Source organism: Budorcas taxicolor, chromosome 8 (assembly GCF_023091745.1).
Source record: "Budorcas taxicolor isolate Tak-1 chromosome 8, Takin1.1, whole genome shotgun sequence".
NCBI lineage: Eukaryota > Metazoa > Chordata > Mammalia > Artiodactyla > Bovidae > Budorcas > Budorcas taxicolor.
In genome coordinates this window covers 107,082,761-107,100,587 of record NC_068917.1, presented here as the reverse complement: position 1 = coordinate 107,100,587, position 17,827 = coordinate 107,082,761, and the positions used below count along the sequence as shown (strand labels likewise).

General features: G+C 45.2%; 1 protein-coding gene across 1 annotated transcript; it reads right to left on the bottom strand.

Annotated features, from left to right (window-relative positions):
- Positions 1-8,646: 8,646 nt before the first annotated feature.
- ATP6V1G1 (ATPase H+ transporting V1 subunit G1) lies at positions 8,647-17,648 on the bottom strand. Its single transcript, XM_052644899.1, has 3 exons — positions 17,455-17,648; positions 12,748-12,848; positions 8,647-9,436 (listed from the first exon to the last, which is right to left on the bottom strand). Exons 1-3 carry the CDS (start codon positions 17,534-17,536, stop codon positions 9,263-9,265), a joined length of 357 nt encoding a protein of 118 aa, XP_052500859.1. The 5' UTR covers positions 17,537-17,648; the 3' UTR covers positions 8,647-9,262.
- Positions 17,649-17,827: the final 179 nt, after the last annotated feature.

The window sequence follows — 17,827 nt, the reverse complement described above, 5'->3', positions numbered from 1 at the left end:
CGCCCGCCGGGCTCGCCTCCGGGCCTAGAGGGAAGCCGGTTCGCGTCGGAGCCGAGCTGGGAGCTACCTTTCATCAGCCGGGCTCCCTCCCGGGACGCGGGGAAGCGCCTCCGCGCTCGCCGACCACGTGCGTTGCTCCTGGGGCTCTCGGGGAGGTGGGGTGGGGGGACCAGATCCCGGGCCGGGATGAGTTTCTGCCCAGCTCTGAGCCTCGCTCGGTCCCCGGATCCTGAGAGCAGCGGCTTGCCTCTGAGGTCCAGCCCTCGTCTGACAGTCGTGGGACCCGATGGATGAAGCAATACTGGGAACCAGAAATTCCTCAGGGACTTGTTTTTTAATGAAAAATTACATGTGCATTGTATTAAGAGCATCGGTTTGGGGATCAGGCTCCCTGAGCTCTCAGCCAAGTGTCTCCGATTTTTAGATCATCTTGAGTATAGAGTTTTCCCTCTCTGAGCCTTAGTTTTCTGTTAAAAACAAAAGCAAATTATACTGTTTCATGGGATTGTGTGAAGCTTTAACGAGATAATCTGTGTGAAAAGTACATAACTGCAGGACCCATGACAGTGCCCACCACCCCCACCTCCATCACTCGGGATTTCAGGGGGTCTACAGTGAACAGCCGAAGAATCAATGCTCTTGAACTGTGGTGTTGGAGAAGACTTGAGAGTCCCTTGGACTGCAAGGAGATCCAACCAGTCCATCCTAAAGGAGATCAGTCCTGGGTGTTCTTTGGAAGGAATGATGCTAAAGCTGAAACTCCAGTACTTTGGCCACCTCATTGCGAAGAGTTGACTCATTGGAAAAGACTGATGCTGGGAGGGATTGGGGGCAGGAGGAGAAGGGGACGACAGAGGATGAGATGGCTGGATGGCATCACCGACTCGATGGACGGGAGTTTGAGTGAACTCCAGGAGTTGGTGATGGACAGGGAGGCCTGGCGTGCTGCAATTCATGGGGTCACAAAGAGTCGGACACGACTGAGCAACTGAACTGAACAATGAAAAGTACCTCCTTCCCTGAGGTTTCTGTAGACAGCTTATGGACGGATGGGGTACACTGTGCATTTATACAAAAGGGGATCTGTTCTATTCTTGCTTTTTCTTTCAGCTGAGTTCCTTGGCATTCACCTCATTCCAGAACACTCAGCTCTGTCTGGTCTGTTTTTAAGGGGGTACATAAGACACTTCCATATTTTGTAGTTGTGTGTTAGCCACTCAGTCAGACTCTTTGTGACCCCATGTACTGTAGCCCACCAGGTCCTCTGTCTCTGAAATTCTCCAGACAAGAATACTGGAGTCGGTTGCCCTTTCTATCTCCAGAGAATCTTCCAGACCCAGGGACTGAGCCAGCATCTCCTGTGCTGCAAGTGGTCTCCTGCGTTGCAGGCAGATTTTCTACCAGCTGAGCCACCAGGGAAGCTCTATTTTGTAGGAGTAGAGCTGTTTTTCCCTTGCCCCTCACCAGTGGTGGGCATGTAGGGGGTTCCCACTCTTCCTCACAGCCTTCCTCATGTGGTCATAGCCACCATGCTGTGTACATGCCACAGCCTGCGTATCTACAAGTGGACTTGCTGAGTCAGTTGCAATTTTAATTTCAACAGAGACTTCAACAGATGCTAGGGGCCTCTCAGATCACCTCTCACATTCCCTGGAGAAAGAAATGGCACCCACTCCAGTATTCTTGTCTGGAAAATCCCATGGACAGAGGAGCCTGGTAGGCTATACTCCATGGGGTAGCAAAGAGTGGGACACGACTGAGTGACTTCAGTTTCTCAGATCTCAGGACCTAGTTGGCTTTGGGCTTTGCCGGAGGCAAAGGAGTGCCTGGGGACATGAGCAGTGACTGAGGAATGAAGCAGCCATGCTGCCCGCATTCACCAGGCAGGTGAGGATCCAGGAAGCAGGCTACTAAAAATGAAGTTCGTTGGTTTATTCATCAACGGATAGACGTCAGGTGTGTGCTGAGTGGCACGCATTGTTCTGGGCACCACCGAGCAAGACATACAAGATCCAAGATGTTTATTTTGCGAATTTCTTTAAGCACAATGTAGGGACATGAGAGCAAGAGTTATGGAATGCTGGAGCTTTCCTACCTGCTGGTAAGATGTTGAAAGGGAACCTTGGACCGCCTGGTCACCGTCTAACTCACTCCTGCCACTCCAACAAGGCCTGCCTTCTCCACGAAGCCAGATACCATCCTCCTGCGCTTTCTGCCAGGCTACCTTCACTCTGCACATTCTCACTGCTTGTTGTTCCAGCTTGAACTTCTATGTTGACACATCATCTCCTTTGCCAGGGAGGCACGAAAGACGTGGCCCTTTGAAACTGCCTGACTAGGCTCCACCACTCACTGGCGTGTGAACTTGCATGGGCCAGTTCCCCTCTCTGAGCTCCTATTCCCTCATTTATAAAAGAAGAATATCTGCTAAATAGAGAGGTTTTGAAGAATTAAATTAAATGGTGAGGTGCTTAGCAGGAAGTCTCAGTAAAAGTGAACTGAATTTCTGGGCAATTCTTTTGCATCTGCAAAACCATGGCACATGGCAAGGCCTGGCAGTCCAGTGTGACGGAACAGGGCTCCGTGGAGAATGGAGAAAGATGAATGAAATCCGGTGCATGAATGCTTAATCATGTCCAACTCTTTGCAACCGTGTGGACTGTAGCCCGCCAGGCTCCTTTGTCCACAGGATTTTCCAGGCAAGAATACTGAGTGGGCTGCCATTTCCTCCTCCAGGGGATCTTCCTAACCCAGGGATCGAACCCATGACTCTTGTGTCTCCTGCATTGGCAGGCGGACCCTTTACCACTGAGCCACCTGGGAAGTCCAAAATCCAGTGAAATCCAGTGAAAGGTGACTAATAACCTCTGAAAACCCTAAGTCCCAAGAACACTGACCCATCTCTCAGTTCCTCCTACACCCGTGTTCTCTGTTTAGTTTCTCAATGGTTGCCATCTTTCTCCTTCTGGGAGAGATGCCTCAAACCTCATCCCCACTTCCTGGCCTGGTTAACTGACACATTCTCAGACCTCAGCCGAAAGGGCCCTTCTTCTAGGAGCCCTTTCCTGTCCTGAGCCCAGGCCAGTCCCCCGTTCTCATAGTCACTCTTACTTAATCTGGCCACACCTAGCACACACTGTGGTCATTGTTCAAGATCCCCTTTCCCAAAAAGAGAATCAACCTTTGGGGCACAGGGCTGTTTCTGCCGTGCTTAACAGCGGGCCCCCAGTAGGGTTACAGGTATCTGAACTGGTGAATGAATGGCTATGAATGAAATCATCAGGGCTTCAACTACAGATAAATCCAAATAACCACAAACCCCAGCCAAACCACCTTTACTCAGCACTTGCCCCATTCTGTTCCGTCATGTGGGTGAGAGTTACAGGCCCATGTCTGAAGGCCAGCTGCCAACTATCTGGCAACTTTGGTGAAGCAAGAAGGAACTTCTTCTCAGCCTGGCAGAATTTCCATGCGCGGCAGCAGACAGTACAGGAGAGCACCTCAGAGCCGTGGGAGAAGTAAAAAGGCAAAGATCAAAAATTAGATCTTGTTTTTGGGACTGGTCTGCCGGTTGTAGAGTCACTGACTTTCTCTTTTAGAAACGCACTGCTTGAAACACGGCTGTGGCCTGAACACACTGATCTATTTTATACAGCGATTCAGGCTGGACATCAAACAGACTTGGGTTCAAGTCTTAGGTGTGGCCGCTCATTAGAGCTCTCTGAAAAAAGTGTTTCCACAAGCAAGCCCCACAGGAAGTCCTATTGCTCCTGGCTCCACTTCATTGACTCTAGATTCTGGAGTCACGTCTCTCAGTGAGTTCTCCGCTACAGGATATGCATGCGAGAGCTTGGGACCAAACACGCCAGCATCCCTGCAGCAGTGTGCAGACAGTTAGACCAGTCATATGCTATCTGTCAGGAAACTGGGTCAAAACCAGAAGAGATACTTTAAATTTTCGTCATAAGGCTGCCAGTCACCCACGGGGTCAGGGATCTGTCTCGATACCGTGGGTTAAAAGGCAAGTGCACGGACAGGTACAAAGGGAAAAAGGTGGGCCAGGGCCTGCAAAGGGAGGACTGGCATCTAATTGGGAAGGGGAGGAGAGGGAAGGGCAATTGAAGGTGACCTGGCTTTTAACTAGAAATTTCAACTGTCCCGTCTTCATAATTTTAAAAACCCTCTAAGACATGGTAGACAACCCAATCGTGATCTCAGAACCACCAGCCTAGTTTCTCTTCTATTCTTATCTTCAACAGCTGTCATCTGTTTTTTTTTAAAAAAAGGAATTGTCTGCCCCGACTCTCCAAGCCCATTCATCCCCATCTCCACAGACATGGCCTTGAATTCACACTTGACCCAGGAGCCAGTCAGTATAATTTGACACTTCTTAAAAGCCAAAGAAGATAGATGTTGACATGATTCAGCAGCATTCTCTCCCTGAATTAGACCAAATCTTTCTCCTGCTCCTAAAGATCTGCCCACAAGATACCTCTTTTTATTGGGCTTCATCTTTTTGAGCTTCAGAGATAGTGCCTTTTATTCCCCAGTTGAAGGTTTGTGGCAACTCTGTGTCGGGCAAGTCCATTGGCACCATTGTTCCAATAGCATTTGCTCACTTCGTGTCTCTGTGTCACACTTTGCTGATTCTCATAGGATTTCAAACTTTTTTGTTTTTATGATATTTGTTACGGTGATCATCTCTGATGTTACTGTTGTTTTGGGGTGTTAAGAACCAGGCTCATATAAGATGGCAAAATTAATAAATGTGTGTCTTGATGGTTCCACTGAACAGGTGTTCCCTATTTGTCTTTCTTTGGACTTTTCTATTCCCCAAGACACAATATTGAAATTAGGCAGGTAAATAACCCTACAGTGGCCTCTTAAGTATTCACATGAAAGGGGGAGTTGCATGTCTATCATTTTAAGTCAAAACCCAGGAATGATTAAGATTAGTGAGGAAGACATGTTGAAAGCCAAGACAGCCCGAAAGGTAGGCCTCTTGTGCCAGTTTTCAAGTTGTGAATGCAAAGAAAAAGTTCTTAAAGAAAATGAAAAGTGCTATTTCAATGAACACAGGAATTGATAAGAAAACAAAGCAGCTGTACTGCGAATTGGAGAACGTGGCTTCTTTTTTTAATCAAAACAGCCTTACTACTAATTGGAGAATGTTGCTTTTTTTTTTTTAATTGACTATGTGGCTTTCAGGATCTTAGTTCCCCGACCAGGGATCAAACTCGGGTCCCCCCTGCAGTGGAAGTGCAGAGTCCAAACCACTAAACCACCAGGGAATTCCCTGGAGAAAGTTGGGAGTGGTCTGGATAGAAGATCAGCCACATCCCCTTAAGCCAAAACCTAATCCAGAGCAAGGCCTTAACTCTATAATTCTGTGAAGGATGACAGAGGTGAGGAAGCTGCAGAAGAAAACTTCGAAGCTAGTGGAGATTGGTTCATGCGGTTTAAGGAAGGAAGCCATCTCCATGATATATGAATTGATGTAGAAGTTGTAGCCAATTATGTAGAAGATATGGCTAAGGTAACGGGTGACGGTGGCTACACTAACCACTCAGTGTGGACAGAACAGCCTTTTGCTGGAGGAAGAGGCCACCTCGGACTTTCATAGCCAGAGAGGCCAGTGCCTGGCTTCAGATCTTCCAAAGGACGGCTTCTCTCTCATTAGGGGCTCATGCAGCTGGTGACCTGAAGTTGAAGCCAGTGTTCACTGACCATTCTAGAAATCCTCGGACCCTTAAGAACTGTGCTACATCTACTCAGCCTGTGCTCCATAAGTGGACCGCAACGTCTGGGCAACAGCACATTTGTTTACAACACGGTTTACTGAATATTTTAAACCCACTGTTCAGGCCTGCTACTCAAGAGGAAAAAGATGTCTTTCAAAATATTACTGCTCATTGATAATTCACATGGTCACTAGCTGGCATGGAGGAAGCTACTGTTAGTATTTGTAGCAGAGTTCACCAAGTTAACTGCAGGTTGGTTATTTCTTAGCCTCTCTAGCAGGTTGGCTCCTGGGACTGACACGCCTAAATGAGCTGAAAACAATTGCTACATATTATTTCAGGACCAAAGCATAGAGCTGCCTGTTTGCTAACTTCTTTCTTCCCTTGTCTCAGGGATCATGGAAACCATGTGCTAAAATGATAGAGCCACGAAGTGGAAGTAATCTCGATCACTGGTCACCATATGGAGGACAGCTGCCTGGTCCCCCAACCTGTGTCAGTTATAAAAAATAAATCTTTGCTGTATTAAGCCATCGAGACTTCCAATCCATACCATTAAGAGCTATTATTAGACTTATAATCAAGGATGAAAAGCAAATTTTAGAAAATACTTGTGGAGTGCCTCCAATGTCCCAGGAATCATGTGGTATGTTCAGTAATTCTGCTGTCGTTAAGTGGTTGTCAGCTGGGTGGTTTTGGCCCCCAGGGGACATCTGACAATGTCTGGAGGTATGTTTGGTCATTATACTGAAGGGGTACTACAGGTCAAGGACACTGCTGAACACCCCAATAGTTAAGTGTACTAAAAGTAACTCTCCCACAGCCGAGATCTTCTGAGATAGTCGCTATTAACCACCAGCATATAACCACCAGTCATACGCTCTGCGTATGGAAATACAGGTGTGTGTTTAGCTTTTCATGCTCAATGAGAACCACACACTGTTCTGCATGTGTCTTGAGGTTCATTCTACATCAGAACCAACATATCTGCCTGTTTTTGAGGTTGAAGAACCTACTAGATGCTAATCTCTCAAGTCACACCTCCAAAGGGAAATTTATTTTTGGTCACACTTCACAGCTGGCACGCAGGACCTTAGTCCCCTGACCAGGAATCAAAGCCACACCACCCGCATCAGAAGTGTGGGATCTTAACCACTGGACCACCAAGGAAGTTCCCAAAGGGAAATTTTTAAAAGTGTTACTCCTGGCCCCTCCCCTAGAGACCAGTTCCACTGCCTGGGAGGGGCCGCCACACCATTTTTGCTGGGTACAGTCAAGGTTGACAACCAAGACTGCCAAACAGTCTCTTGGCCTCCAGACCCCTTGGGGCTCTCTCCACCCGGAACATGTCCAATCTCCCTCCTTCTGTCCCCTCACTCACAAGCATTTAAACCTGCCGTCACCTTCCTCAAACCATCAGCCACTGGGCCCCCCTTTCCTCTCTCCCTTTACAGTCAAGTATTTTTCTGCTCACTTTACATTCAGTTCTTCAGTCTCTTCAGGTTCCTGTCCCTCAGTTCACTCACCAAGCTCTGTTCGTGTCTGATCTTGTGAGCCTAAAACACACCCCTTTCGCTTGCTACGTTAGTGACATTCAGCTGGTTAACTGGAAGGTTAAGAGTCAAGCAGTCAGGTAAATACAACCCTACAGATTCAGAGTGAAGATACTGGTGGACACCAAGTTGAAGATCCTGGGTCTTAACTAGTGAACACATGACATTCCTCCTTGGTAGTCCTCCAGTTTGGGAAATCTGTATCTGCAGTCAGGTAGAGGCTTGGAGTTGCTCTCCTTAACCATACCAGGAGTAAAGCCCTCACAGATCCAGGTACCGTTTGGGACACATTAGTTAGGGTGGAGACACTTATCAGATGTCAAAGCAAAACATCAAATAAGCAACCTGAGAATTCTGAGTTCAGAGGAGGTAAGCTGGAGATATAAATTTCGGTCTTCAATACAGATGATATTAAAGCCATGAAATGTAGATGGTCTCAACAAGGAAATGGATGTAGAGACATCCAAGAGCGAGACTTCAGGAAAAAGGGAGGAATCAGCAAGAGACTAGAAAGCAAGGCAGCACACTGCTGCAAAACGGAGGCAGAGAAAATGGCTCGAGAAGGACCGTGTCCCGTGACAATCAAGGTCAGGCAGGCAGAGGAGGGGGCCCCAGTCTGGTCAGCACTCCTCACCTGACAAGCAGTCACTGGAATGCTTGAACACTAAAAAATAGGAAAGCTCATATAGAAAGTTCTTATGAGGAACTCTATAAAAAGGGACCAACGACTGGAGACGGAAGTGCCCAGAGAACAAACCATCTGGAGTAAACAAAAATAACAGTTTTAAAAGGTCATCTAATTCTCCTGTAGTTTCAGGATGTTCTTTCAATTGTTTCCACCTACCAGAAATTATCTTGCCCATCAAAGACTATCAGCTTACAGTGGATTGGTGGTGATGGTGTAGTCACTAAGTTGTGTCCGACTATTTTGACTGCAGCCCACCAAGCTCCTCTGTCCAAGGGATTCTCCAGGCAAGAATACTGGACTGGGTTGCCATTACCATCTCCATTACAGTGGGTTGGGGGCATTTAATTCTTGAGTGCTAGTGTGAAGTTACCTTAGGTTCCACACTAAGCATTTAGCCCACCTGTAAGGAAATATAAGGCTGCCCCAGGAAAGGGGGCTTTTAAGAAAAAGCAAACTTCAGACTTACTAGTTGATTGCTATTTTTCAAAACAGCTGCTGGATGAAATCACCAGTGACTTCCTTCCTGCTAAGGTGCATACCATGAATATTTTCTCAGTATGCACGCAACTGTGTGTGTGATACATGTACTAATCTAACATCCTTAGTGAAATTCTGCAGAACATCTGGGTCAAAGCACATTTTGCATTATCAAAGAGGATGCAGCTGAGAGGAGGAAAACGCACGACAGTCTTTACTTTTAAATGATTAGCAGTACAGTATCAATACACAAGTAGTAACGTGTAACAAGTTGGTGAATTCTACCATCTAGTAAGTGTGAATAAGAAACTAAGAGCAGCCCAACACTAACCCTTAGTTGGAAAGGACTATTTTAAGGCTGGCTACTGTTTCACATGGGTTACAAATAACTATTTACTACTTTTTCATAGATAAAGCCCCTGACCTTCAAGAAAGATTTTGGGACAAAATGTTTTAATCCCTTTCTTTCTTAAGAAAATTGGGTTTTAAAAAACTAAGAAAGAAAAAGTCAGTGTTGATAATATGCTGCTTGAGTGAAAAGGCATAGAAAACAGACAACATATATCCATTAAATTTCTAAGAAATATGAGGTAAAAAGATACATATCTTTGGATAAGCTCCAAGCCTGTACAAAGAATCTACGTTGGCGATTCTGCAAAAAGTGAAGGGACCTACTATATAATATACAGAAATAATTTAATGCCTTTTCGTAAGATATAACTCAAGCCTTGCTAAATGAAGCCTCATGTTCCATGAAGGCATTCAAAACGCCAATCCACGGAATAGGCACTTTTCTTCTGCCTCTATCCGTTTATGCGGTAGTTCTCATGGATTTCTGGACGGATGTCGCAGACAAAGGCCAAGAGGTTATCCAAGACTTCATCCCTGTTCTGCCGGAAGTAGGTCTGAAGGATGGTCATCTTCTCCTGGGTGTCCTTCTCTACTTCAGTGCTGCAGCTACCATGGGATCCCAGAGCCTGGATTCAGGGAACGACAACAGAGGGAACATCAGGATGAACATTTAATAGGCAGCTTTCTGACTTTTAATAAGCAGCTTTCTGACAACCCAGACAGCATACTAAAAAACAGAGATATTAATTTGCCAACAAAGGTCCATCTAGTCAAACCTATGGTTTTTCCAACAGTCACATATAGACGTGAGAGTTGGACTATAAAGAAAGCTGAGCACCAAAGAATTGATGCTTTTGAACTGTGGTATTGGAGAAGACTCTTGAGAGTCCCTTGGACTGCAAGGAGATCCAACCAGTCAATCCCAATGGAAAACAGTCCTGAATATTCATTGGAAGGACTGATGCTGAAGCTGAAACTCCAATACTTTGGCCACTTGATGTGAAGAACTGACTCACTGGAAAAGACCCTGATGCTGGCAAAGACTGAAGGCGGGAGGGGAAGGGGACAACAGAGGATGAGACGGTTGGATGGCATCACCGACTCAATGGACGAGTTTGAGCAAGCTCTGGGAGTTGTTGACGGACAGAGAAGCCTGGCATGCTGCAGTTCATGGGGTCGCAAAGAGTCGGACACGACTGAGTGACTGAACTGACTGACTTCAGACTTTTGAAGAAACCCAGTTTCATCACGAATATAAATAATCAGCAGCAGGAAATGTAACATTGTGACCAAAGAGCATGTGGGAAGTCAGCATTCCCAGAAGTCAGCGTTCCCACGATTTGTGGGAGCAGAAGCTGATACAGTCACTTGGGTGGCTGACTTTTCAACATTGAACAAAAGGTAAACAAACTGCACAGCATTTCCATTCCTGGGAACTTATCCCGGAGCGGGACACAGCCACATCTCTCTAGAGTCTAATGTGCAGCCTTAACCAGAGACTGGAATGAACCTGAAGACCCAACAACTGAGGCCTGGTGGTTAGTAGTATCTCCTAGTGCAGTTTTAAAAGGGAGAGATATGTGGTATTTAAAAAAAAAAAAAAGAAAAAAAAACCTCTTAAAAAGTAACACTCAGTTCAGTTCAGTCACTCAGTTGTGTCCAATTCTTTGCGACCCCATGAACCGCACCAAGTCAGGCCTCCCTGTCCATCACCAACTCCCGGAGTCCACCCAAATTCATGTCCATTGAGTCAGTGATGCCATCTCATCCTCTGTCGTCCCCTTCTCCTGCCCTCAATCTTTCCCAGCATCAGGGTCTTTTCCAATGAGTCAGCTCTTCGCATCAGGTGGCCAAAATACTGGGAGTTTCAGCTTCAGCATCAGTCCTTCCAATGAACACCCAGGACTGATCTCCTTTAGGATGGACTGGTTGGACCTCCCTGCAGTCCAAGGGACTCTCAAGAGTCTTCTGCAACACCACAGTTCAAAAGCATCAATTCTTCCGGTGCTCAGCTTTCTTTACAGTCCAACTCTCACATCCATACATTACTACTGGAAAAACCATAGCCTTGACTGGATGAACCTTTGTTGACAAAGTAATGTCTCTGCTTTTTAACACCAGGGAGATGCAATTTAGGAGGAATACACAGCTTTACTATGACTAGTTAATGTTTTAGCACTTCCGCAGTGGATTCACCAGTATTATGAACACATGCCATCTGGTCATTTAAATATAAACATTCTAGAAGAATACACAAGAACTATTAACAGTGGTTATCTCTGAGGACTGCAGGTCTGGGTGAGAGGGGAACTATCCTCTCACTGTTGCTGTTTTATTGCTTGAAATTTTGGTGCACAGATGTCTTACCTCTTCAGTTTCTATTTACAATTTCACACAGTGATATATAAACTTTCCTTTACGGTCTTCTCATTGTTAACTGTTGCAGCTACTTTATCAGAATGTGACCCATCAGGTTCTTAAGGCATCACTTTTTTTGTGCCTGACCCTTTCTAACACCTAAGCTGCTATCACCTCATTACATATGTTAATAATTATATTCCTTCACTCAAAAAGGTTCAAGTGAACAGGCAGAGAGTCAAACCTAGGGCTCTTCATACTATCACTGTTCATATTGTAGGAATATCTTGGAGCATTTCATAATGGTTGGCTCAGCTGCTTACCCATATTTTAAAAGACCATAATCCTTACTTGGGGTGGGGGGGAGTCGGAAAAATCCACTACCTCTATTCTATTCTAGAGTATGTCAACTATACGGCAAGCCCCAGAAGTCACAAAAGTGAAGCAGTTACAATGGAATACTGCTAGAAAAACTCAGATCTCATGCATGAGACCATCTCTATAAGCAATCGCAGCATCAATGCAAAAGTAGGACAAGATGGCCACCCCTATTTCTACACTGTCTTGTGGGCAGTCTGACAATTTACACCACCAATTCATGAGTAAGAGACCCAGACCCATTTTAAGTTTAAATAGCAGTCGGTGCCCAGTGCAAAGATGAACGAAACTTTGGCTACTTACTAAGAGAGAGGCATGACCCTTTAATCACTGGAGTTGGACCTGGGAGGGTGTGTACCTGGATCTAGTAGGCCACAATGTAGAACCTGAGAATGAAGCCCATAAAGGCAGAGATGGAAGTAGCCCTGAAGGCATTATTTAAGCTCATAGATCAAAACGGAACTCTGTCTTTACCTGGGTTTCCAATCATGTAGGTTGACAAATCCCACTTTGCTTAAACCAGCCTGAGCTGCTATTACCTGTATCCAGAAGTCCAAATGGAGGTTTTTTCCCCTCTATAAAGCCTCTTCCATCCTTTACCTTTTCCCGAATTTCCTCCGCTTCCTCTGTGCTTTCTGTGATCTGTTTTTGTACCATTATTATATACATCACGTGCATCGTGGTCTAGCCTCTACTGGTAAGTTACTATCTATACTAAACTAAAGCGGGGCTCCATGGAATTCATGTTTATGACCATTGCAGTCCTCTTCAGTTGTCTATTTGCGTAACTTGTGTTTTATTACTGAGTGTCCCTGACCACCAGACTGTAAGCTAAGGCCCATGTCTATTTCTGTTCACAGCTGATCCTCTGCATCTGGCACACATTCACCGTTTAAAGATATTTAATATTATCTACATTTAATATATATTAAATCACATATATCTCCATAAAGTTATCTATATTTAATATCTAATTATATCTATTAAAATTTCATTATTTATCTAAGTGAAGACTAGAATTCAAATGTTAAAAACTAATCATCCTGAGGGATTCAGCCTAAGCATCCAATAACCCAGTTTTCAAATTTTTACCAGAATCAGAATCACTGAGCTATGCTGACTATTTTGGGAGCCTAAGGGGAAGGGGAGAGGAAAGAAGCCTCAGGAAACTAAGGCAATAATGAAAATTCACTGGACCCACCGCAGCTTCCTTGGCCTTGAACTCCTTCTCCCTCTGCAGGCGGTACTGTTCGATTTCAGCCTGGGCTTCTTCTTTGGCCTGCTTCAGCCTCCGGTTCTTTCCTGTTTTCAAAGGAAGTGGTTAAGAGACAAGCAGAAGAGGAAGCAGAGACTGAGATGGTAAATTCTAACCATAAACAGTGACAAAAGTTTGAGGGAAGAGGGAGAAAGGGAATTGAGAGCTAACCAATAGTACAGGTTCCTACCTCCTGTACTTGACTAGACTGTACTTCACTGGGAAGTGACTCGATAAAAAGGACCACCTTCTATACTAACAGACTGTAAAAATTATGCAAAACACTTTGGAATGTGTCAGAGTATTTTCTCAACCTCAACTACTAAGAATCAATATAAAATGGGCGACATAAGCCATCTGGGGAATTCTCTCCCTGAGAAGTAAAACACTTAAGTATGCTGCTGATTATAATCGGAGCTCAGCTAGCTTACCGAGGTGGCTAATATGCTCCCAAAGGATGTCAACCTAAACTGTAACTAATGAAACGGATGATGTAATATTGGAAACTAATATCCATGCCTGTGCACAAGGAAATAAGGAAACTGGTTCTGAGAAGGAATTCTTCTCAGATGTGGAGCACTGGATATAAGACTGTACAAGCATCCAAGTGAGGAAACACAGAAGCTCTGGTTTCTGGAAGAGCATAGTTTTTATGAAAACGAACCTCAAGATCAGTAAGTTTCTCTGTCCAAATTTCTCATATACACAAATTGGGGGGGTGGGGTGGGAGGTCCTAGGCAATCAATCTGAACACTTATTTAATTCAGAGTGAAAGACATTCTGCATCTTAAAAGCAAGCTGTTGGGAGGGCAGCCTAAGAGGGAGGGAATATACGTATACTTCTAGCTGACTCAAGCTGTTGTACAGCAGAAACCAACACAACACTGTAAAACAATTATCCTCCAATTAAAACTTTAAAAAGAATTAAAAAATAAAAGAAAACTTATAATTCATTGCATATCAACTGCCCAAATCCCACACAGTCCATGTAGATGAATGAAACTGAATTTAACCTTCCACCTCCTGATCTTGCCTGGGAAATCCCATGGACAGAGGGGCCTAGCAGGCGGCAGTCCCTGGGGTTGCAAAGAGTCAACCACCACTTGGAGACTAAACAACAATAGCAACAACTCCTGATTAACAACAGAATTTTGGACTGGTGATAACCCCAGGACATTAATACTAAAGGAGACTAGTCTAAAACAACGAAAAGGAGTATTTCCCTAGGTATGTATTTTCTCCAGTACTATTTACGGCCCACCACTTAGGGTCTGCTCCAGCTGACCTCTACCCCAGTACTCCACATGCCATCCTCATCAGCTATACATTCAAGGCCAACAAAGCCAAGATTATTTCCCAAACCAACAAATTTTAACTTGGGCTGAATATTGCACAGTAGCCCCACATTTTCACAATACCACCTGCAATCACTCCCAGCTCCCATGGCTCCCCGAGTTAATTACTTAAGGTTAACCATTCTCTTGCTACTGTTGTTCAGGCACTCAGTCTCGTCTGACTCTTTGCAACTCCATGGACTGCAGCACACCAGTCCTTCACCATCTCCTGGAGTTTGCTCAAATTTGTGTTCATTGGATCAATGATGCCATCTACCATCTCATCCTCTGTCCTCTCGTTCTCCTCCTGCCTTCAAGCTTTCCTGGCATCAGGGTCTTTTCCAATGAGTCAGTTCTTCACATCAGGTGGCCCAAGTATTGGAGCTTCAGCATCAGTCTTTCCAATGAGTAACAGGGTTAATTTCCTCTACGATTGACTGGTTTGATCTTCATGCTGTCCAAGCGACTCTCAAGAGTCTTCTCCAGCACCACAGTTCAAAGGCATCAATTTTTCGGCATTCAGCCTTCTTTATGGTCCAACTCTCACATCCATACATGACTACTGGAAAAAACCACAGCTCTGACTAGACAAAGTAATCGCTGCTTTTTAATACACTGTCTAGGTTTGTCACTGCTTTTCCTCCAAGGAGCAAGTGTCTTTTAATTTCATGAAAGCAGTCACTGACCACAGTGTTTCTGGAGCCCAAGAAAATAATAGTCTGTCACTGTTTCCATCGTTTTCCCATCTATTTGCCATGAAGAGATGGCTCTGGAATCCACGATCCTAGTTTTTTGAATGCTGAGTTTTAAGTGAGCTTTTTCACTCTCCTCGTTCACCTTCATCAAGAGGCTCTTTAATTCCTGTTCACTTTCTGCCATAAGGGTGGTATCATCTGCATATCTGAGGTTATTGATATTTCTCCCAGCAATCTTGATTCCAGCTTGTGATTCATCCAGCCCAGCATTTCACGTGATGTACTCACATGTAATTTAAATAAGCAGGGTGACAATATACAGCCTCAATGTATCCCTTTCCCAATTTTGAACCAGTCTGTTGTCCCATGTCCAGTTCTAACTGTTGAAGATCCAGTTTTCCCTACAGCCAGTCCCTCCCATCAGGAAGCTTGCACAAGCCTCTTATCCTCATCCATCAGAGGGCAGACAGAATGAAAACCACAATCACAGAAAACCATTCTCTGCCTGTCAGCAAACATCTTCAAAATTCAATTCTGATTTGCTTCTCAGAAAACCAAAAAGTATTTGAGCAGGAAATAATTTCTTTTAAGTCCATGTGTGTGTTTGTTTTTGAGGGCCTTACATGTACAGGCCAGCATTGCTGTTTCACTCCAATGACACAATGATTTCATGAAAAATTGGGCTGGACCATTGTACTGCATCATGTACTGTCTCTTTCCAATTCCTAACTGGGCGTGTCAACCATGCTTACAGATCAAGAAAGGCAATAACTTTTTCAAATTGTAGGTCTTAATAATTCTATTCCTAACTACTGCAAATCCTGAGATATATATTAGACATAAATTTAAATCCTTCAAAACAAATTCTTTCCATCATTATGTAACAGCTACCGGAGATATAAGTCCCTGCACCAGGTCTGACAGGAAAAAGGAAGGTGTAAATCACAACCCCTACCTCCAAGGCACTCAATCATTTTTAACCATATGCCAAGTAACTGTTCCTGCACTTTCCCCAAATATTCTCACACATTTCCCAATAGATACAACTTCTGTTGCTGACAATCCATCATAAGACACACTCTGAGAAGTCATTCTGGAAATACTCATCAAGAGTATGATGAGAATACTCCATGAGGAACACAGAACTTTCCAGTCACCAGAGCAAGAACAGAAAATTTCTTCCTATCTCCAGCCCCCCTCAAAGAAAGCTATTTCAATAAAATACAAAGTGTCATATGACCCCTAATTGAGAAAGTAACAGAGCCAGGCTTGAGTACAAAGAGTGTAAATCTTATGATTGGGGGAAAAAAAAAAAATCAAGAGAATACTGAAATTACCAGTTTTTGGTATTTTTACCCCAGCTATGTTGTGTCCCAGGGTATGGTCATATCATTTTTCTCTGGGTCCCAACATTCCCATGGGTAAAATAGGAATAGAAACATCTATCTTGCCAGATGGGAAACTGAATAAATAAAGTTTAATTAGACACAGTTCCTGTTCTCCAGGAGCTTATCCTAGTAAGTGGGCCATATAAAGAAACAGGTTACTGCACTGAGGACAGAAATAGGCACTTGGGGAGGAGGTCTAACCTAGTCTGAGGGGTAAAGACCAAGTTAGGGCAAGTTCCCTGGAATAACTATTATCTAAATTTTAAGATCTGAAGGAAGACTATGTGTTTGAGAATAAGGAGAGTAAAGTAGGAAAAGGCTTTTCCAATCAGGAACCAATTGTGCAAAGGCTTGAAGGTGATATAAACCAACGTGTCTTTGAGCAATACCTAAGAGATTAGAGAAGACAGAGCCTGATTCAAAAGCACCTCCTACACCCTCTTAAGGAATTTAGGTTTTATTCTGCAGACACTAAAGGTCTGGTGACTACAGGAGGAAATCAGAGTGGCAACTGAGATATATGACTCTGACTACACTGAGAAGAATGAATTGGAGAGGAGGAAGTCTCCCACTCAACAATTAGATTCGATCCTCCTGTTAAGTTCTTTAGTAACTTCTCATTTCTCAACTCTAGCCCTCTTCTCACCCGCAATTAATCTACCCAACAGCTGCTTCTTTCACTGGGGCTTTTAAAACTTCAATAAGAAACCACAAATGAACGGCGTACTGCGTTTGGCACGTATTAAGGAATTAACGAACTAGGCTGCTACGGGCATCTCAGAAAACTTGGCGTCCTGGACTAAGATGCTGGCTGCAGGGATGGAGAAAAGTGAACAATAATGCCTTGCCGAGTGACTAAACATGGCGAATGAGGGAGGGTCTGAGACGTGGCGAAGAGGACCGTTTCCAGGCTGGGTAACAGGGTAAACGATGGAGACAATAACTTCCGTTTGGACAGTCCATTTTATTCGCCTCCCAGGCCCTAAGAAGGTCGTCCACCTATTATTGATTCCACACCATATCTACTAGCCCACATCGCAGCTGTCAGGCGACCTACAAGACTTCCAGAGGCTCGGATCGGGAGAGCTGCGAGTCACACAAGCATCCCCGACTGTAACCATCCCCCTCCCCCGTTTGGTCCCCAGTTTTTCGGTCCTAATTCACCTACCACCCCTCGCGGCCTAGCCGCAGTCCCTGGACTCGCGCCACGCTGGGCTGCCTCAATCCCAAACTCACGCTTGCGGGCCTCGGACACCTTCTCGGCGGCCCGTTTCTCCGCCTGGAGCAGCTGCTGGATGCCCTGCGACTGACTGGCCATGGCTATGGCGACGGCGCCAGCGGCGGCGACTCCGAGGCGGCAGACAGCGGCCTACCTCAGCCAAATCGCCCCCTCGGGTCAGCTGATCCAGACGCGCACGATCTGCGCTTGCGCCTGTAGCCCCGCCCACCGTCACGTGACCTCCGTCACGCCGCATCAGCTGACTGCGCTGCGAGCCCTGCGACTCGGGGCGGGGCAAGAGGCGAGCAGGAGGCGGGAGAGTGGAGCGGCTTGACTGGGCCTGCGCAGCATCTGTCTTCGCCGTGTTCCTGTCTCAAGAGCAAGCTTCGG